Raw genomic sequence first — 22,360 nt, forward strand, 5'->3', positions numbered from 1 at the left:
TGACTGACCCTGCCCTAACTGACCCAGAAATGTGATGTAGTTCGTGTTCCTGCTGCCAGCTGCCATTTCCTACAGAAGTCTAGAGTGTTTCTAATCTGTTGCTGGAGTTGCCTAGGGGGAATTCTGGTAGCCACGCTAGTTAAACTGTTGAGGTTTTAAAAATGGAATCGTAAAGATAAATTCTGTCTCCCTCAAGTGGCCTCCCAATCTGGAAGTGACACCATTCTCTGGGAAAATGGCATCAATTTCTCCAGAGGCATTCTTCGTTAACTCGTGGATTTCAGCTGCCTAAAGTTGCTCTAAAAGTGTCTGTTCTATTACTTATCATTCATAATCAGGCTAATCTGAAACCTAGTTCTTCGGGGGAATCAAGGTCCAACTTTCTAACAGATGATTTGCATGGCTTGAAGATTTTTAAGAAAAGGATAACTCTACTCCTGGTAAACTGGCTCCTGGCTCACTTCCAGTCACAATGACTAAAGCATTCTTACTGATAGAATTCAGTTCCTGGGAGGTAGTATTCAGATGAGAAACCAGATGCCAGCTTGCCAGGTCATCCCCATGAGGGATCTCCCTCCTGTAAGGGTTATGGTTATAGAGATGCCCTGCTTTACATGATAAGCTGTACAAGGATCTGTACTAGAGAATCCAGCAAAACTTTTTAATGGCTCAATAGGCCTAGGGAACTTTAGCAATCATATAAACCTTGCAATCTATGTCCAGGAATACAGTATATTGCATACTCTCATTTAATCCTAACAAAAAAACTCTATGAGGGAAAAGAAGAAACACAGGCACAGAGAGATTAATTTGCCTAAGGTTGCACAGCTTTAGGGGGTTATCAGGATTTGAAACCAGGCAATGTGTGTTCCTGTTCTTAAAGAAAAGCAACATTCGTATCTTAATGATTTATACACTGCTTTGTTCATTCATTCTCATTTAATTCTTCTTCAAAGAAGTGGGGGAAGTGAGGAAAGGAGACCAGGTTTAGTAACTTATTAAGTGTGATTCTGTATCTACCAAGCATATTCTGAGCCAGCCTGGAACCCTGGTACATTGGCTGTTCTTCGCTCTTTCTTTGACCCCACCGTACCCTGCTTTATCCACCGGTGAAATCTCTAGGAATGCCTCACCAGTGCAGAGGGAGGCGCTGAGTCAGGGTAACACGCAATTCCTCGCTCCTCAAGGGTCTCCCAAAACCACAGGGGGATGGCAGTCAGGGAAAATCGAAATTGCACGCACCAAGCAAATACGCAAGGCTGCTGACACACGCTCGCAGTGATTTACCTTTCTATTAATTGCAAGGGCAAGCGGAGTAGGTTAGTTGCCAGAGTTTCAGCCCAGAGAAACCGTTAATGTAGTTAGTTGCGTCCCGGTTGCAGCTCTGCCCTGGGCTAGAAAGGTCCCGCCCTTTACCTGTGGCCAGCACGAAGGCCGGGACGCTGTGGAAGCGCACCGGTCCGTGGCTGCGGCCGTCCTCGCATGCCACGAAGGCGGTCACCAGCCCGCACGGGCAGTGGATGTTGACGCGGGCCTCGCGGGTGCCCGCAGGGGTCGCCGGCACAAGCCCGAAGTCCAAAGCGAAGCGGCCCAACGCCAGCACTGCGTGGCCGCACATGGAGCTGTAGCCCTCGTTGTGCAGGAACAGGACGCCCAGATGCGCGTCCGGCAGCTCGCTCGGGACTAAAACCGCCCCGTACATGTCCCGGTGCCCTCGGGGCTCGAACATGAGCCGTCGCCTCACGTAGTCAAGGTGCTGGCGCATGTAGCGCCGCTTGGCCAGCAGGGTGGGCCCGGACACCTCCGGACACCCCGCCAGCACGATACGCAGGGGCTCGCCGCCCGTGTGCATGTCCACCACCGACAGCACCGGCGTCCCTGGATCATGCGGGGGCAGCCGTGGCAACGCCAGCGCGCTCTCCATGGTCTGCGTCGGGGGACACGAGTACTATCCCGCAGCTATAACCTCAAGCCTGACCCCTACCCACTGACTCCGCGCGACGAGGGCGGGACGCGAACCAGCCCCGTCCGGGGGGGGCGGGGTCTCGGAGCCTAAACCCGGAAGCAGGGGAGGAACTTCGGAGCGGTCTCCCGGGTTACCGGGAGGCGGAGCCGCCGAGCCCGCTGTGGCCCGGATGTTCGGTGCAGCTGCCAGATCTGCTGATCTAGTGCTTCTCGAAAAAAACCTTCAGGCGGCCCATGGGTGAGTGGTCGCCAAGATCCCGGGAAGCGTTTCTGGTAGTCCCGGTTGCTTTCCTACACGGCTGTCCTCGGGCTCGGCTCTGTGTAGGCGGCCTTCGGTTGGCGGCACAGGCTCGCCCCTTGACCCCGCCCGCCCTCGGGCCGGGCCCCGCACTCCTACCGGGTTGGGGTGGTCTCTGTCCCCAACGGGCTACTAGGGGAGGCGCGCTGTCTGCGGCGGAAAGGCCAGGTCTTTGTTGTTTGGTCCGAAATGTCTCTTCAGTCCCTTAGTTTAATGTCGAGGGAACACTTGCTTGAGGGTTGACTTCAGAATTGAAAACGCGGGTGATCGTGCAGAAAAAACAGTAAAGCAGAAGCAAGTTGCTGCATAATTTGTCTACTGCTTCAACCTCAAACGTAGATTTATAGCGCCCGTCACAAAGGGGCAAGACTGCTGCAAAAAAATGGAATCTTAAAACTTTAGCCATCGTTCGCTAAAGGAAATGAAAGGAGAAATTCAACAGTCGCTTGGAGCCTGGGTTTTGCTTAGTAGGTGATAGATAGGCTGTTTATTTCAGTTCAGTTTATCATACTGGTTTTCAGGCCTTGGATTTTGAGAAACTTTAGATTATTGATATTCACGTGTATTTATTAAGCATCTACTAGATGTAAAGCCCATACAGAAGTTTCCAATTCCTTAACTTCTGCATTCTTGAAAAACCTGAAACATTCATTTTCATGTATTAATTTAGAACATTGTGATTACAGTTGGTTACAAAAAAAAAAGCGCCCATTAAAGAGGCCAGTGGGTTTCAAAAGCTAAGTCCGACATTTGTTAAAAGCGAAAATATTAAACTTGAGGAATTTTAGTCAATGCTGCTTCTCTTTTTCTCTCAGCAGCATGAGGAGAAGGAAAAAAAAGTCTGCTTGAATGTGAAAGGAGAGAAGGCACTGTAGACCAGGCAGTCTAGATTGTGAATTCGTGACTAATTTGGGAAATGATTGTTCAAGAATAGTCAAAAGATGCATAATTTTTCAAATTAATTCACATGTAGACCACAGTTTGTTTGTTTGTTTTGAGACGGAGTCTTGTTCTGTAGCCCAGGCTGGAGTGCAGTGGCGCGATCTCGGCTCATTGCAACCTCCGCCTCCTGGGTTCAAGCGATTCTCCTGCTTCAGCCTCCCGAGTAGCTGGGACTACAGGCGCGCGTCACCACGCCCGGCTAATTTTTGTATTTTTAGTAGAGACGGGGTTTCACCATTTTGGCCAGGCTGGTCTGGAACTCCTGACCTCGTGATCTGCCCACCTCGGCCTCCCAAAGTGCTAGGATTACAGGCGTGAGCCACCTCACCCGGCCTGTTTGTTTGTTTAATCAATGAATGAATGAAGGGAATCAGATGTCACTGATGAAGAAAACTCCTTCCATAATTTCTTCTTGTGAATAAGGTCAAAGACAACGTATTAGGTTCTTAGTTGTTGGGTTTTTTTTTTAAGTAAGGAATAGCTGCTTTTCCCCTAAGCCTTTAGATCAGGGGCTTAATTTTAATGCAGTGGTTTCTAAAATATTGGCCCAGTGACAGCCTTGATGAAATTTTCACTTATCCTCCACAAAAATGATAAAAGCTAGGACAATGTAGGAAACTTTTTATAAAGGTAATTTGCCTACCTCTGTTCTGAAATTATGTCCTCTCTGCTTTTCCCGTGTGAAAATGTGTTCTGTTATGAACATAAGTGATAATGAGAATTGTGTGTCTACATGTGGGTGCTTAATGTCCTGACTGAGCAAAATAAAAGGTGGTGACCCTCTACTGGTGCTCTAATTTAAAAATATATGTATATTTGAACTTTATAATCAGTTAAACTCAAAAGTATCCTCTAATCATACCGGGTTAGGCTTTGAGTCCTGGGGATAGATCCTGCTCTGCTGGTTGAGGACCTTAATCATAAGGCACAGTATTAACAGCAAGGTTTCAGGATAACTGTCTGCAGTGTCACAGTGTAAAAGGAGAAATTTAAATTTAAAAATGCTTCAAGACTTTTGTCTAATACATATTTAAAAATTTGAAACTGTTATTTTTGCCAAATGCTTCAGCTGTTATTGCATTTTTTTTTTATAATCACAAAAGATGTTACTATACTGGCATTTGTTTTTAAAAAGCTGTCGATATTCAACCAGCATGCCTTGGACTTTATTGTGGGAAGACCCTATTATTTAAAAATGGCTCAACTGAAATATATGGAGAATGTGGGGTAAGTCTTATGTTTGTATCTTTTTTCATTTTGTAAAATCTATTTGCTTTTGAAATATTTTCATGTACAACATTTTTTGTTATTATACTCATTAATTTATAAAAGAATATGGAGGACCAGGCGCAGTGGCTCATGCCTGTAATCCCAGCACTTTGGGAAGCCTAGGTGGGTAGATCACTTGAAGTCAGGAGTTCGAGACCAGCCTGACCAATATGGAGAAACCCCATCTCTGCTAAAAATAGAAAAAAATTAGCTGGGCGTAGTCGCGTGTGCCTGTAGTCCCAGCTACTCGGGAGGCAGAGACAGGAGAATTGCTTGAACCTAGGAGGTGGAGGTTGCAGTGAGCCAAGATCGCACCACTGCATTCCAGCGTGGGCAACAGAGGGAGACTCTGTCTCAAAAAAAATAAAATAAGGAAATATAAAAGAATATGGAGGCATTAATATAGTCATTGTTTATGTTGGCATTTTGATGTCTATATTATTTTTTAAAACATTTAATAATTTTATAATAATTTCTAATTTATGATTTAGTACTGTGTCTTGTATAGTAAGTTGAACATCATGAATCCAGAACATTTATCTGCAGTTATTCTTATATAATGTTAATAACTAGGTTTTTCATTGAATGTTAGTCAACTATTTTAGTAACTTAGTAAAAGGAATCTTTTAAGAGCATTGTACAAATATAGCACATACAATATAGATTTCTTTTTATTTTACTTATGCCCTCTTTTTTATTTCTAAAAGCTGCACATGTAAACTTAAATATTTAAACTGAAATGGGATGTCTTATAGAATGATTTGGGGGGGATGTTAGTGTTCTAAAATAATATCTGTACACAAAATATTGGTTTTATATATTGTAGGTATGCCCAAGAGGACAGAGAACGAATGCACAGAAATATTGTCAGCCTTGCACAGAATCTCCTGAACTTTATGATTGGCTCTATCTTGGATTTATGGCAATGCTTCCTCTGGTTTTACATTGGTTCTTCATTGAATGGTACTCGGGGAAAAAGAGGTTAGCACATTTCTGTGAACATATCTGGCTGGACTAATGTTGGAATAATTATCACTCAGAAGACCTTATTAAGTAATTATGCTTCTTCTGTTTTAAAAGTGGTAAACATGTTTTTCCTTTATCTTCAGATTATTCTTAACTGTGACAAGAAAACCTAACAATAGGGCATGACTTAGTAATTTTTAAGGGAACTGTCCTTAGTCTATTTTACTCTCAGTGATCTTGAAGGAATACTTTTTTACTTCTCAACTATAATCCTTATTGGTTTTTACACAAAATTGGTTGTGATTACAAGCTATTTATTGTTATGGAACACATTCTTTGTAATTTAATTTAATACTAATAATCTAGTATGATGTAGTTAAATATGATATAGCTGTAACCTAATACAAAAACTCACATTAACATATTAAATCAGCACACATTTACTAAGCACTGCATTTTATGTTTGGAAGATCAGGGAAGGAGATATAAAAATAACTGACATGGCTTATCGTCATAATCTTGTGGAGAAAACAAGTGTGTACATAATTATAAATCAGTCTTAGAAATGTAGTGGAAGAATTATAAACAGTACTCTGGAGTTACAAAGAACAGAGAGATAAATTATGCCTCATGGGATCTGAAAGATTTCAAAAAGGAACATTTTAGGCAGGGGAAACAGCAAGAATAATGGCATAGAGGTATGAAATATGTGATCTGTGGTAGGCAGGAATGGAAGTAATCTGGGGTAGTCAAGAGTGGGTTGCAAATGAAGAAAAGTAATATAAAGGGGAGTAGGAAAGATAGGTTGAGGCCAGAATGTGAAGGTTCTTGATAAGCATGTGAACTTTAATCTGCTGGGAATGGGATTTTCTTTTAGTTCCTCCAACTTCTCAGGATCTTTCCTACTTTAGGTTCTTTCCCTTCCTCCAAACTCCTTCTGCTGTCTGAAATACTCTTTTCATCTGACTGCAACTTGTTACCTAGCTACCTTCTTTTCCTTCTGATTTCAGTTTAAAAGTCACTCAGAAAGTTGAGTGCTAAAAACAAAACAACAACAACAACAAAGAGTGCTATTAAAAGAGAAAAATAAGGAAGACAGCCTACTTTCTATTCGTTCCTTCTAGGCCTCTGGGCCTGTGGTGGGACAGGCAGTCTGAAAGACTTCTGAAATGCCTTCAAGCCTTTTTCTCGTTGTCTTGGCTATTAGCACTTGGCTCTCTTTTAGCCATGCTAACCTCTCTAGCAAGTTGTTACCGTACAGCCTGGTTGAATTCCTCTCCTGAAAATGCTCTTTTCTTCTCTAACACATGTCCAGGCTGCAAATTTTCCAAACTTTTAGACTCTGCTTTCCTTTTTAAGTATAAGTCCCAATTTTTAAGTCATTCCTTTGCTCCCACATCTATCTGATCATAGGCTGTTAGAAGCAGCCACAGCACATCTTGAATGTTTTGTTGCTTAACGATTTCTTCCACTAGATACACTAAGTTATCACTCTTAAGTTCCAACTTCCACAGATGCCTAGGACATGGACACAATGCAGCAAAGTTCTTTGCTAGGGCATAATGTGGATGACCTTTACTACAGTTCCTGATAACTTCCTTATTTCCATGTGAGACCTCATCAGCCTGGCCTTCACTGTCTACATTTCTGTCAGCATTTTGGTCACAACCACTTAAGGCTCTAAGGTGTTCCACACTTTCCCTCATCTTCCTGTCTTCTTCTGAGACCTTCAAACACTTTCAGCCTCTGCCTGGTACCCAGCTCCAAAGCTGGGTATCTTTATAGCACTGCCCTACCCTTCAGTTTCAGTTTTCTGTTAGTCCATTTCCATTACTATAAAGGAATACCTGAGACTGGGTAATTTATAAAGAAAAGAGGTTTAATTGGCCCATGGTTTTGCAGGCTGTACATGAAGCATAGTGCTGGCATCTGCTTCTGGTGATGGCTTGAGGAAGCTTAAAATCACGGCAGGAGGCAAAGGGGAACCACATGGTGAGAGGGGGAGGAGGTACCTCTTTCATTTTTTTTTTGTTTTATTAATTTTTTAATTTTTATCTTTTCATTTTTATTTTTTGAGATAATGTCGTGGTTTGTCACGTAGGCTGTATTGCAGTGGTGTGATCACTGGTTACTGCAACCTTGACTTCCTAGGCTCAAGTGATCTTCCCATCTTAGCCTTCCAAGTAGCTGGGACTACAGGTGTGTACCACCACACCCCGCTAATTTTTTATATTTTGTAGAGACAGGGTCTCTCTATGTTGCCCAGGCTGGTCTCGATCTCCTGGGCGCAAGCAGTCCTCCTGCCTCAGCCTCCCAAAGTGCTGGGATTATAGGTGTGAGCCACCATGCACGGCCACCAGGATCTTTTAAACAACTAAATCTCACATGAACTTATAGAGTGAGAACTCACTCATTACTGTGAGCACAGCTCCAAGTCATTCATGAGGCTTCCACTCCCATGACCCAAATACTTCCCACTAGGCCCCACCTCATTGAGGATTACATTTCAACATGAGATTTGGAGGGAATGAGCGTGCAAAAGAATCACTCCGTATTTGAGTGAATCATTTATTGGTGAAGTTCTGGTGTATGGAAGTGGCATCATTTGATGTATATTTTAGGAAGAAAATTTCTGTGGAGGGTAAGTAGATTAGAGGTGAGATATTTAATAGAAGACTGTTGTCAAAGAAATAGACTATGGTAGTTGGAATGGAAGTGGAAAAGATGGTCAGATAGAAATAGAATCAGCAGTTTTCTGGGGCCTACCTAATAAATCCAGGGTGGTTATTTACATTGGGAAAGCATTTATAATTTTTCAGAATAATTTATAAAAATACTTTAAAAATAGCAGCTTTCATCCAGCTTTTAATTTCTGTTATATTAATAGAAAGATGCGAGACGGGGTGAGAAAGGAGATATGATAAAGCTGAAATAGAATAATTGTCCAGTCAATTGGTGGGAAGTTCTCAGCCTAAAGTAAAGAAGAGCTAACAGGCATAGGTATGTCTTCACCAAATGCATTTGAATTCAGATGTCAGCTATGTTTTGAGGGAGAGACTTGAAGCAGAGACTAGAGGTTGGTTTGAGGGAAGGCGAGGAGTGACTAATGCTTACACAGGAAAGGAGGTGGGTTTAAAAAGAGGGAGTTGTACAACTGTGCTTTGCCTAGGAAATTGGTAACAAGGAACCCAAGGGCCATCTCTTACAATTTCCTGAAATTTTGCACTTACAGTCCAGATAGCTTGGGGCTGGAAGTGTCTTAACAAATGTTCATAAAAACTGGGGATAACCCCTGAGCTGATCTGGAAGGATGCATGTTTTGGCAGATAGGTAAAATGTGTTTTGAGGTGGAGGGTGATGCATGCCCAGATGTGTGGAGGCACAAGTGAACTTAAAGTCATTTAGCATGGCCAGGAAATATAGAAGACAATGCTGGTGAGGGGTATTTTTCCGGAAAGACAAAAAGACTCAAAATTAGTTTAATGAGAAGAGTTTTAAAATTGTATTTCATTTTATAAAGATTATGTGTCTGGCTGTAGATAGACTGAAAGAGAACATGACAAGAAGACCAGTTAAGAAGGTTATCAAAGTAATGGCAAGAAATAATGAAGTTGGGATTTTGCCTCTAAAAATATTAATTCTATAAGGAAGCAAAATGTCAAATTATGTAATGTGAATGTGTGTTTATTTATGTTTTCAGTGTTTTCATCTTTGTAAAATGGCACAGGAGTTCTGTTTCCAACAATGTGAGTTAATTAGGAGCTCCAAGTGACCCACCTGCGTGAAATAACTAAAGTCTGGAAAGATAAACTATGTGAGACATTCCTGGTCCCAGCTGGAGATGGAGAGATCTCCAGGAACTCTTCTCTTTCAAAATACAAACCAGCCCACCCTGAGTTAGTCCAGAGTGACAAGGCAGGCAGTTGGGATGAGAGGGTTGTCTGAGGTCAATTGCTGGTAGCAGCAGTGTTATCTGGATACTGAATCTTGGGTAGCCTCTGCTAAGACTAGACCCTCGAGGGCCTGAAGCCCAAGGTAGTAGTGGCCATGGCTGCTGGCAAAAGCAGCAGAGCCTCTTTGCTGGAAAGCTTCCCCATTCTCAATTTAACCCTGTAAGACTCTTGCTCATTAAGATCTAGTAATGGCCTCATAGTCTGTGGTTACTAAATAAAATAGCACTAGGACTTATTGGTAGATGCAACAAACAATATATTTATGCTCTCAGGGGACACAGATAATGGACTTTCACCTACAGGATATGTAACTGCTACCTATAAAGAAAGTAAGGATGTAGTCACAAGCTGTCCATAACAATAAGATTATTAGGAATAAATACATGTGATGGAGAAGAAAAGGAAACTTTTAGAAATGAAGTTCATACTTGCCAAAATAAAAAAAAAAGGTAGTCAGCAGATTAAACAGTTGAAGATAGAATTAGTGAACTAGAAAAAAATGCATGTAAATAATGGAATATTGCACTGAGAAAGGAGATGGAAAATCAGGTGCAAGAACGTGAGATCCATGTTTGGTGGGTGTGGGAGTGGTCCAGGCTTAAAGTCTTAAACCTCACAGGAGCCAGTCTCTCTTATAACAATTCCATGAACTTCTGGGGTCCTGCAAGTGACATGCCAATTATAAGAGTCAACTCAAGAAAGCCAAACCATGGTACCCCCTTCAGGCATTTATAGTTCATTTATGGTTCTCCCCAGTCCAGATGTAATTTACCAGTCAAGGATCATTTGTATCATAAGCAGTGTTGCCTAGCAATATAGTTGACATTCTATCCTTATCAGGCTTCCAGAGGAAAAGAGCTAGAGAGTAACCTGAGGCCCAGATTCTCATGCACAGCATAAATGTTTTGTTAAGTCTTTGCCCATAGTATCTAATTAGGGTCTCTGGAAAAATAGAGACTATGAAGGAGAGCTGGTTTTTTTTTTTTTTTTTTTTTTTTGAGACGAGTCTTGCTCTGTCACCCAGGCTGGAGTGCGGTGGTGCAACCTCGGCTCACTGCAAGCTCTGCCTCCCGGGTTCGCGCCATTCTCCTGCCTCAGCCTTCCGAGTAGCTGGGACTACAGGCGCCTGCCACCACGCCTGGCTAATTTTTTTGTATTTTTAGTAGAGACGGGGTTTCACCATGTTAGCCAGGATGGTCTTGATTTCCTGACCTCGTGATCCACCCGCCCCGGCCTCCCAAAGTGCTGGGATTACAGGCGTGAGCCACCACGCCCAGCCAAGGAGAGCTGGTATTTTAAGAGATACTGGCTTCAGGTTTTACAAAAATAATGAGAAACAGATTCACAGATCCCAGAAGCAAAACACATCCCAAACAGAATAAATAGAAATTCACACCTACATGCATCATAATTAAACTGCAGAATACTGAAAACAAAAGAGAAGCCATATGGAAGAGAACCAAGGCACACCTGTTAACAGCCTTGGTTGTGCTTCCAGCTAACAGCCAGCACTTACTGCAGCCATGTGAGTTAGTCCTTTTAAATGCTGCAGCATGGTCAAGCCTCTAGACGAGTGCTTCCCAAACTGACATCATGTGGAGCAGAAAGAACTGCCCAGTCGAGCCCAAGTCACATCACAAAATAGTGAGAAATGATCAGTGGTTCTTGTTTCAAGCCACTGAGTTTTGAGGTAGTTTGCTATGCAATGATACATAATGGAAACAGTGTTCAAGTAGAAAACTCAAAATCACCTATAGACTAGATATTAGAAATAACAAGACAGTTTAATAAAAAGGTTGACTATAAGATAAATATATGAAACTATTTCCTATATCCCATGTACAGTACAAGTACTGTGACATAGCTTAGACCAAGATAGCTAAGTTACATAGGATTTATTTGAGCACTTGACAAGCCAATTTTAAAATTTATATGGAAGAGCAAAGGGCCAGGAATAGCCGAGACCACCAAAGAAGTAGAAAAAATGTATGTGACATCAAGGATTATGATCATATTATTCTTCTGGCTCAGGAATAGATAAATGGACTCAAGAAACAGAACAGAGACCCAAAACACAGACAATTGTATATGAAACTTTATATGACAGAAGTGCCGTGGCAAATTAGTTGGGAGGGTAGGGGTGGGAAGGAGTACCTGTTCAATAAAATGCTGCTGCTGGGACAATTGGCAATTCAAATGGGAAAATGTAAAGTTAGATCCTATCTTACGTTAGGCACAGAAGTCTCTTCTAGGTGAATTAAAGATAAATGTGAAAAGCAAAACCTTAAAATTTTTAGAAGAAAATTTGTGTGTTTGTGTGTGTGTGTGTGTGTGTGATACACATCTCAGGGTGTGGAAGGACTTTTTAAAACATTTAAACTGCTAAGTAGAAAAAAATAAAAGCCTGGTGTATTAAAATTTAGAACATGTTTATAAAAAGGCTTCACAAAGAGTGAAAATTGAGCCCACAAACAGAGGTACACATTTGCAACACATTTAACTAACTGCAGGATGGATAAACAAATCACGGTATTGTCACACAGTGGAATCCTAACACAATAGCGAAAAGGACTGAACCTCAGCTATAAGCAATAACATGGATGAAACTTGGAAATGTAATTTTGAGTGGAAAAAAAATCTCAGAAGACTTCCATTAGTGTGATATCATTTTATAGCATTCAAAAATAAGCAAAACTAACCAGAATAGTTGTGAAGCATAAATACAATTGGGATAAAAACTTTCTGGAAAAAAGTAGTAAAAGCAGTTTGGTACGTGGTTGCCTCTAAGGGAGAGACGGAGGTATGGATGAGGAGGAACAAAGAAGTAGTTACAAATTGTTGACAGTGTTCTAGTTATTGGGTAGGAGATGAGCTTATAATATTATAATTACTATACTTTATAACAAACACATGTTACATACCATCTTTCATGTGCATATTAAGATTAAAATGATACACAGATAACTAAGAAATTTTTAGCAACAATTTGGCAAGATACTAAAGATGCAAGGTAGATATAATTTCTGCTTTTCTGTTACACATTTAGATAATACTGCTACAGTGTTATTTATCCCTTTTGAGAAAAAAAGGTTATACTCTTGAGTAGTTTTTGTTTGACTTTTCTTATAGATTTAGAAATCTGTATCTTGACACATGTACATGTTTTATTAAAGCCATTTAAATATTGCAATTTTTCTAGTAATCATGCCTCTTTTCCTTCTCTAGTTCCAGCGCACTTTTCCAACACATCACTGCATTATTTGAATGCAGCATGGCAGCTATTATCACCTTACTTGTGAGTGATCCAGTTGGTGTTCTTTATATTCGTTCATGTCGAGTATTGATGCTTTCTGACTGGTACACGATGCTTTACAACCCAAGTCCAGATTACGTTACCACAGTGCACTGTACTCATGAAGCCGTCTACCCACTGTAAGTGTTTATTTCGACTTAAGATCATTTTTTTTTTAAATCTCTGAGGATTATTATAGATTTTATGGCGTTTGGAGACAAAAACGTGTGGGTTTGAGTTCTGGGTCTGCCAGCTGCCTTATTACCTTGAACATGTAAACAGCCTCTTGTAACTTCAGTTTTCTCATTGGTAAAATGGGAATAATGATCCTTATAAGGTGTTGTGAGGATTAAATTAATCCACACATTCTAGATACCATATAACTTGCATATAGGAGTCACTTTATAGTAAATGGCATTATTAGAGTGTTTGGATTAGTGTTTTTTCTTTTTTTCTCCCCAAATAAGTGTAATTTCTGTTAGAATGTTTTGTTTTAAAAATATTAAATTCATAAAATTCTGTATGCAATTATGCCAGACTATTCCAGTTTCAGAATTTTTATGAATTTTTGTAAATTCTAGAACTAGAAAATGAATCAAATTCATTTTGATATTTTTTGGGGGAAAGGGAAAATAGAAGTCTGGTATTTATATTCTCGTAATTGTAGCAGGCTTTCAGTACATAATATGGTCAGGGAAATTAGTCCTTTTTGAGCAAGTTCTTAATAATAAAACATCAAAAACATAGAAATGCAAATAGGTACAATACAACCAGATATCTTAGAAAAATGAAAATCTTCTTTTCTACCTGCCAGTTTTTTGTTTGTTTTTGAGACAGAGTCTCGCTCTGTCGCCCAGGCTGGAGTGCAGTGGCATGAGATCTCGGCTCACTGCAACCTCTGCCTTCTGGGTTCAAGTGATTCTTGTGCCTCAGCTTCCCAAGTAGCTGGGATTACAGGCATGTGCCACTATGCCTGGCTAATTTTTGTATTTTTAGTAGAGAGACAGGGTTTTGCCATGTTGGCCAGGCTGGTCTTGAACTCCTGGCCTTAAGTGATCTACCCACCTTGGCTTCCCAAAGTGATGGGATTACAGGCATAAGCCACTGTGCCCGGCCTCTCCCTGCCAGTTTTTAAGTATGGCAAATTATTTTATATATATATATATATTGCTATAATTTATATATAAAATACTATATAAAAGACTGATAATGTCCTTTTTGTTGATTCATTGATTCGTAGAGCTTAACTCTAAGCATTAATTACCCTCTTGTCATATAACTCTCCTGAGGCCTTGCATAATTTAACGTGGTCCTATTTGGAAAACTTAATAAGTGAATTGAATATTATATTTAAATAAGGTAATCTTATTTAAAACAAAATCAGACTTATTTACCAATAGTCTCATTTATGTTATTTATCGTAATATTTATAAAGCCTATTGTAGTAGGAGGGTCAGAAATTATAAGATTAGAAGAGAAATGGCAAACAGGTACTACCAACCCTCATCTGCACCTGTAATAGTCACTTCTAATTTATTATAGCACTTTTTCTGCTGAATTGAGTGTAGCCTAAGAATCTTGTGGCAGCACTCTGTGTCAATCAGAATCATCACACAGCTTCATTGATTAGGACATTTTTTGTCTATTCACTATCCCTGAATCAAGATTGTTTGTTTGTTTTTCTTCCTCAGCACCTTTACCAACAGTCATTGTAGAACAGCTTGCCTGCCTTGTTTTATTAATTATACAAAACAGTGATTTTTAAAATTATGAGATATTATATAGTATCTTATAGCATTGGGTTTAGGCATATTATTTATTTACCTAAGCATTCTAAATATAAATGTATGGTCAGACTGGGCTAAGCACTTCCGAAGGTTGTAGGGCTACCACAAGTCATAGTAATTTTTTTTTTTTTTTTTTTTTGGCAAGTCAACAAAAAGCAATAGCACACAATTACCAGAAACCTTTGGAACACTAGTGCATTGACAAATGAAGGCTGTTTTTCCCAATGTATATATAGCCTAGTTTCTTACAAATTGAAAAATACCACAGGACTTTACTGATAATTATAGTTTTAAGGGGAAACAGATTAAATGAGGCATGAAAAAACATGTAAGCTTCTATCATTATAACTTACTGCAAAAAAATAACTTTTACATTACTAAAACTTTAAGAATGAGTTATGGAAAATGAGCAGTTATTACTGTTATAGCAATAATTAGCTTTAGTTTGTCAAATTTAAACTATCCCCACATGTACGCAGCATGGATTGAAAGAGGGGAAGAATGGAATGGGATGAGGTCTTCTGGTGGAAGGCAGGAGTGGGAAACGTAATCATTTCCAGAAACTAGTTTCCTAGTTCATTTGGAGAAACACAGGATGGTTTCCTCCTGATTAAAGTGATAATCTTTTTGGAGCTCTTAAGGAATTACAAGTTGTGGGAATGGACAGATTGTGTTTTCTTTTGCTGTTGATAAGAGATAGCAAACAAGACTAGGAAATTAATTCATTAGAAGAGGTAACACATGATGGTTTCCTCTTGATGAAAATCATCTTTTTTAGAGCTCTTAAGGAACTACAAGTTGCAGGAATGGATAGATTTTGTTTTCTTTTGATGTTGTTTGGGGATGGTATAACAAGACAAAAAAAGTATCACCCAAGAGATCAAACATGTACTAATGCATTACTGTACAGGACTGAACCTGAAAGCATCATAGGAACACAGGATTATGGTATCATTATGCTGTGTGGGGAGGAAGCATGTGGTCCGTGATCTGAAATGACTGCTGACTTCCTAGGACACTCCCCTGTATAGGGAGAGGGTTTGAGTAGCAAGATAGTAAAAATGATTTGAAAATACTCAGGAAAATTAAGGTAGAACTATGTGGATAAAAGTCCCATTATTCAAAATAAAGTGCTAGAAATCTGGTGACACAGAGCTCTTTCTACAGCTTTTTTTTTTTCTGATTATAAAAATTACATTAAAAATGGGACATTTCAAAAACATAGAATAAAAGCACACACAGAATAAAATAATCTGTAATTCTATTCCTTGAGATGATTCTGCTACAAATTTTACCTTTCCAGTTTTATTTCTGCATGTGTATGCATACATTTTAAGGAATATTAAGGCTATACTATGACATGCTATTTTGTAAGTTGTTGGCACTTAATGTATTAGGCACAGTTAATTTTGTTAACATTTATTTCATAACTAGATTTTTATGTCTGCATAATATTGCAGCATGAATATACTATAAAATATAACCAGTTTCCTATACTTGAATATTTATTTTCTTCTGGACTTTATTATAAGTGATTCAATAAAAATCCTTGTACAGTAGGTTTTTCTATGTATCCCTGGTTGTTTCCCTTGGATAAATTTCTACAGGTAAAATTACTGAATCAAAAGGGATAAACACTTTTAGGATTTTTGATACATATTTCCAGACTGCCTAAGAAAGCAACCATTGTACCCTTGCTAGCCATGTATGACAGCCTGTTTGGCCAGCTTTCCGCCAATCTGAATATCCAATGGATAAAGTAAATATGCTTTTTAAACCTTTTTTAGGCTCTTTCATTTAAAAATGATCAAGGATAAAAACGTTTTTAAAACATTTTTGATGTTACAAATTCTCTATTTTATTTTACAGATATACCATTGTATTTATCTATTATGCATTCTGCTTGGTATTAATGATGCTGCTCCGACCTCTTCTGGTGAAGAAGATTGCATGTGGGTTAGGGAAATCTGATCGATTTAAAAGTATTTATGCTGCACTTTACTTCTTCCCAATTTTAACCGTGCTTCAGGCAGTTGGTGGAGGCCTTTTATGTAAGTTTGATGGGTAAAGTCAATGAAATATATTTATTATTGTATGTAGTAATGTTTGCTCTAGATTTAACTTTGGAGCTTTTTCCTTAAGATAGTTTGTTTAATCCTTTTTTTTTTTTTTTTTTTTTGGTGATGGAATCTCACTCTGTCACCAGGCTGGAGTACAGAGGCGTGATCTCGGTTCACTGCAACCTCCGCCTCCTGGGTTCAATTGATTCTCCTGCCTCAGCCTCCCAAGTAGCTGGGACTACAGGCACATGCCACCACACCCAGCTAATTTTTGTATTTTTTTTTTTAGTAGAGACGGGGTTTCACCATGTTGGCTAGGTTGATCTCGATCTCCTGACCTCATGATCCGCCCACCTCTCTTTGCATTTGAAGTTCATGACCAAATTAAAATATTTTTAAAATCTAAGTATATAATAAGAAATAACTGATTTTTATTTAGGAATTTATGAAAATTAGTCTTGATAATGTATACTGTTTATTATTAAGTAGGGTCTTAGGTTTCTAAGTGTATCTATGAAAACCTTTTATAGTAAAAAGTCCTCAATATATCTTTTATTTTAATATAACCATTAACTCATTTGTTTAGTAACCATTTAGACCAAACTGTGACTCAAAAGAATAAGAAAAATTCACTGTTAAAAACCTCACGTACTACCAAGAGGTAAAGCGGGCAAGCCAGTGGCTGAGAAAATGTAGTGTGGTTCTTTTGAATATGTGACATTGAACGTCCCAAGGATGTTGGACACCATCCTTTATATGGAGCTTGGTAATGTAATTTGGTAATATAGTTTGGGAATGTAATTTGGTTCAAGGTGATGGTGGGGCCTGAGGGTAAGACCAAGGGATCCAGAAATTCTGTTATCCCCCGTATTCTGGTTTACAGATGAACTGTTTCATTTGGCCTGCACAGGATTTGAAAGTCTATAGTTCCCTCTAGCTCTTCTGTTTCCCTGTTAGATTTGGCCCATTCCCTTATACCTTCCTGGCTACCCTCTGTGTCATTTGAGGTTGCCATTCTTGCTGTAGGGAATAGGGACCTGTTCTTAAAAGGATTTAGGCAGAAGAGTGACATGATTACATTTGCACTGATTTGCACTAATTTGGGCTTAGTTACAAACTTCCTCTTTATTCCTTTTTACTGTATATGGCTTTTTACTACCAGGTCTTAAATTTGTATCATTAGCAACATTGTTTAGCTACTTATAAGTTAAATAGAGTTTTTGTTTTGTTTTGAACAGTTGATTGAGGACCTCATCACTGTCTATAAAATAAAAGGTTATAAATGTCAAATAAGTCATTCAGTTCTTTAATAAGTTGGAATCAGGCCTGTATAGATAATTCAGTTTCTGGCTGCTGAATCCTGAGTCAACATCTGAAATTGTTCCAAATGGGTTCTACTGCAATGATTAGTAGTTTCATAAACTGAAGTCATTTATGAATAATTGTATGAAAAATAATTCAAAGTTTTATTTCTCAATTTGTCCATTTATTTTAGTGTGTTATAAATTTGAAACATTTTAAGAGAAAAGTGTTTTAGAGGAAAAAATTTGCTTAAAGTGTTACTGTACTGTATTTAAAGTAGAGATTGCAGGAATTTTGATGTTAAGAATACTGAATGATCTCTTTATCCTTTAAGGTTAATTGCTAAATGACCTTTTCTAAATATTAATTAAAACTGAGTTACTCTTATAGATAACCTTTTTCAACTGAGGTTCCCCACCTGGACCACAAAACACAGAAAATTATTTGACCATTTTTTGAATTCTCCTAAATTTAGTACACAACTGGTACTATTCTAGAATGCAGAGGAGAGAAGTTAATTATTTACATTCACTGGATGCCTTAAGGCAAGGTTCTTCAAAACTGGCCCAAGGATAGTTTTTACAATTTTTTATGGTTAAAAAATCAAAAGACTTATATTTCTTGATGTGAAAATTGTATGAAATTTATGTTTTATTGTCCATAAAGTTTTTATTGGAACACAGCCATGCCCATTCATGTATGTATTCTCTATGGCTGCTTTCCCACTACAACTGCAGAGCTGGGTAATTGAGACAGAGAAATGCAGGGCTGAAACTATTTACTATCTTGCCCTTTCCAGAAAAAGCTTGCTGGCCACTGCCTCAGAACCTAGGTTGTAAATCTCACAGAACTGGTTGAGAAAGGATTTGACTCTAAGGAAAATTACTACTTGAATTTATTTGATGGTTTATTGAGAAAATTTGTTTCATTTCCAACATAATACCAATGCTTATCTTTCAGATTATGCCTTCCCATACATTATATTAGTGTTATCTTTGGTTACTCTGGCTGTGTACATGTCCGCTTCTGAAATAGAGGTAGGAAGTCTTTTTTTCCTTTGTTAAAGACTTTTTTTGATAAATTTGACAATTCAATATCAGAATAGTCCATATGATATGATATAGTACAACTGATTGTTTTAATAATCTTTGGCTGATTGATGCCAGTTGGTAGCTTTTGGCTTGTTAACTTTATGAAAAGTTGTGTACTGGACTATATATTTCCCTGGGAAATTAGCAAAATAGTGAAGTAATCAGGCCCAGCTATCCAGCATGAAGGAGAAATGTAATTTCACATAATTTACCCATGTAGCAAACATATAATTATTGAAATGTTGAAACTTATTAACACTATTTTGAGAAAAACCATAAAAATGTTTTATATTTAGAACTAATTTTAAACTTGATTTTACAATGGCAACATTAACAGTCATCAGTAATTGTGCATTCCATATCCTTCTGTGTTTTATCACAAATTTTATTTTCCTGATTATGGATGTTTACTTTTACCCCATAATGTTTGGGGGATTTGGAGCTAACATTAATAGCCACATTATTCTGATACTGTTCCTTTTTCTCAGTATTCGTTTTGTACCTCTAACATTTTAATATTTCAGTGGAAGGCCACTATTATAAAGAACTCCTTTTTAAAAATTGTATATGTCTTTATTTTCAGAATATTTTTGGCCAAAAAAGTATCTTTTGACACATTTATAGTCACTGGGTAGAATAGAACATCATGTCATAACGTTTATATTTTCAAATATTCTATTCTTAAGGAACTAAGCTATTGGTCAAAACCATGAAGAACAAATGAGAAGTAGTAGTGTATTTGACTCTATATCTAGGGAAAAATGTATTCATTAAACTTTGAATCAAAATGGGCATTCTTGTATGTTATTTGTTCATATGCAATCTGACATTTTCTTTCTAAAATAATTATATTTATTATTGTTACTAATATATTAGTAACTGTTATATATATTACATTTAAATGATTGCTTTTAAATACGTGAATGGCTCTGATTTAAGAACTCTTTGTTCTAAGGCCAAACTCCAGAGGAAGCAAAAGTATAAAGTGTCTCAGTACTCTTCCATCTTATACTTGCTAATCTAGGGACTATGAACTGTCTCAAACTACCCATGACAGTTGATATGTGCTTTCTCATAATTCCTAACATAAAAGAAAACTCAACCAAGAGAAAATAAGTTGTAAACTATTTTGGAGTGGTTACTGTTGATGCCACTTTTTCTATTACCTTAGTGAGAGAGTGAGTGGGGGAAAACATCTAGGAATCATAGTGACTTTTAGGTAGGATAATAGTGGAGGAACTAGACAGAATATTTTTATAGTGATTATTCAGTTGTTTTCATCTGTAGATGATCCTCATTTTTCCTTTGTAATAATCATCTTTAACCAGCATTGAAATATAATTAAAGAAGATGGGGAAATTAGTTTTGGCACTTTTATCAACTCTAGGGAAAGATTTGAGGGAGAAAATAGTTGAATATTTGGATATTTGGATATTTGAATAAAATGAGGTTTTAAATTTTTTTTTTTTTTTTTTTTTTTTTTTGCGGAGTCTCACTCCGTCACTCAGGCACGAGTGCAGTGGTGCAATCTTGGCTCACTTCAACCTCCACCTCTCGGGTTCAAGTGATTCACCTGCCTCAGCTTCCTGAGTAGCTGGGATTACAGGCGCATGCCACCACACCTGGCTAATTTTTGTGTTTTTAGTAGACGGGGTTTCACCATGTCGATCAGGCTGGTCTCGAACTCCTGACCTCATGATCCACCCACCTCGGCCTCCCACAGTGCTGAGATTACAGGGGTGAGCCACCACGCCTGGCCTTGAATTTTTACAGCTTATCCATAGTTAAGAATTAGCTATACACTGTTAAATTAGCTTGAATTTATTTGTTTCTCTGCCCCTGTGAATCTCCTATATAAAATATTCACATACCTCAGTTAGCATGAATCAGAAATGGGGACCTAAAACGGAAAAAGACAGCTTAGTACTGGTTGAGTTGATGAGCTGTTTAATAAGAGAAAGTTAGTAACTGACCTGTTGCAAATTACGTTTTAATGTGTACATTTTATTAGCACATTTAAATATTTTGTATTAATTTCATTCTTCTAATTTCTGCATAGTATACAGGTGTATTAAGGATTAGAAGAAAATCAGAGTGTTCATGTGTCATTTCTGCTCCCTTATATTCATGCAGCAGGCTCCAGGAATGTTAGAGGTTAAGGAAGTTGGGTTTCTGTACCTCCTATTTCCCACCTATAGATCCATAGCAACAGTGGATCAGGGCAGGAAGAAAGCACATAAAGTGGAGTTTCCCTTCTAGTTCATATCTTTGAGAAGAAACTATAGTGTTTCCAGGAGTGAATGATGGCATAGACTAGGACTTAAGAGACATGATGACGTGGCTCTCGTCTGGGTGCCTCTACTGAGTGCTTATATGACCTTAGGAGCCTCACTTTCCTCATCTATAAAGTGGAGTGGCTAGACTGAGTGATTTCTTAAGTCTTTTAGCTCAAACATTTTATGATTCTGAGATTATAAATAATACATTTTATATTAAATTACCCAGCTGACTTAGCCTGATAATCTGTATTTCTCTTTTCTTTCTTTTACAAAATTATATAGAACTGCTATGATCTTCTGGTCAGAAAGAAAAGACTTATTGTTCTCTTCAGCCACTGGTTACTTCATGCCTATGGAATAATCTCCATTTCCAGAGTGGATAAACTTGAGCAAGATTTGCCCCTTTTGGCTTTGGTACCTACACCAGCTCTTTTTTACTTGTTCACTGCAAAATTTACTGAACCTTCACGGATACTCTCAGAAGGAGCCAATGGACACTGAGTGTAGACATGTGAAATGCCAAAAACCTGAGAAGTGCTCCTAATAAAAAAGTAAATCAATCTTAACAATGTATGAGAACTATTCTGTCATATATGGGAACAAGATTGTAAGTATATCTTAATGTTTGGGTTTGTCTTTGTTTTGTTTATGGTTAGACTTACAGACTTGGAAAATGCAAAACTCCGTAATACTCTGTTACACAGGGTAATATTATCTGCTGTACTGGAAGGCTGCTAGGAAGCCCTTGCTTCTCTCAACAGTTCAGCTGTTCTTTAGGCAAAATCATGTTTCTGTGTACCTAGCAATGTGTTCACATTTTATTAAGAAAAAATTTAACCCGTGTAATCTGCAATCCTTAACAGTGGCATAATTGTACGTACCTGTTGTGTTTCAGTTTGTTTTTCACCTGTAATGAACTGTAAAGACATACATACTTGTGGGGTCTGATAGCAAACATAGAAATGATGTATATTGTTTTTTGTTATCTATTTATTTTCACCAATACAGTATTTTGATGTATTGCAAAAATAGATAATAATTTATATAACAGGTTTTCTGTTTATAGATTGCTTCAAGATTTGTTTGGATTATTGTTCCTGTAAAGAAAACAATAATAAAAAGCTTAACTACATAAAATTTCAATGTTTTGACACTT

General features: G+C 38.2%; 2 protein-coding genes across 12 annotated transcripts in view; one reads left to right on the forward strand and one right to left on the reverse strand.

Annotated features, from left to right (window-relative positions):
- Positions 1 to 3,785, reverse strand: part of L3HYPDH (trans-L-3-hydroxyproline dehydratase) — a 44,492-nt gene extending 40,707 nt beyond the window's left edge. For 5 of the 9 annotated variants that reach the window (XR_008493622.2, XR_008493624.2, XR_008493625.2 and 2 more), the window contains exon 1: positions 1,417 to 2,041. Coding sequence is in view for 3 of the 9 variants with exons in the window: in XM_054448151.2 (XP_054304126.1) it covers positions 1,417 to 1,924 (508 nt within the window). In the remaining 6 variants the exon portion in view is untranslated. Of the gene's footprint in view, positions 1 to 1,416 lie in introns of all 9 variants that reach the window. The other 4 variants (XR_010123730.1, XM_054448151.2, XM_054448152.2 and 1 more) reach the window with 3 other exon arrangements.
- Positions 1,913 to 22,341, forward strand: JKAMP (JNK1/MAPK8 associated membrane protein). Of its 3 annotated transcripts, none has more exons than XM_054448156.2 (7): positions 1,913 to 2,203; positions 4,341 to 4,432; positions 5,301 to 5,455; positions 12,619 to 12,825; positions 16,342 to 16,523; positions 18,795 to 18,871; positions 21,487 to 22,341. In XM_054448156.2, the coding sequence occupies exons 1-7, from the start codon at positions 2,200 to 2,202 to the stop codon at positions 21,703 to 21,705; spliced, it is 936 nt and encodes a 311-aa protein (XP_054304131.1). In that variant the 5' UTR covers positions 1,913 to 2,199; the 3' UTR covers positions 21,706 to 22,341. The 3 variants fall into 3 exon arrangements, with proteins under 3 accessions (XP_054304131.1, XP_054304132.1, XP_054304133.1); XM_054448157.2 differs by having other exon boundaries at positions 2,091 to 2,203; positions 4,359 to 4,432; XM_054448158.2 differs by having other exon boundaries at positions 2,106 to 2,203; positions 4,309 to 4,432.
- The last annotated feature ends 19 nt before the right edge of the window (positions 22,342 to 22,360 follow it).

The sequence above is a fragment of the Pongo pygmaeus genome, chromosome 15, assembly GCF_028885625.2.
Source record: "Pongo pygmaeus isolate AG05252 chromosome 15, NHGRI_mPonPyg2-v2.0_pri, whole genome shotgun sequence".
In the NCBI taxonomy this organism is placed as follows: Eukaryota; Metazoa; Chordata; class Mammalia; order Primates; family Hominidae; genus Pongo; species Pongo pygmaeus.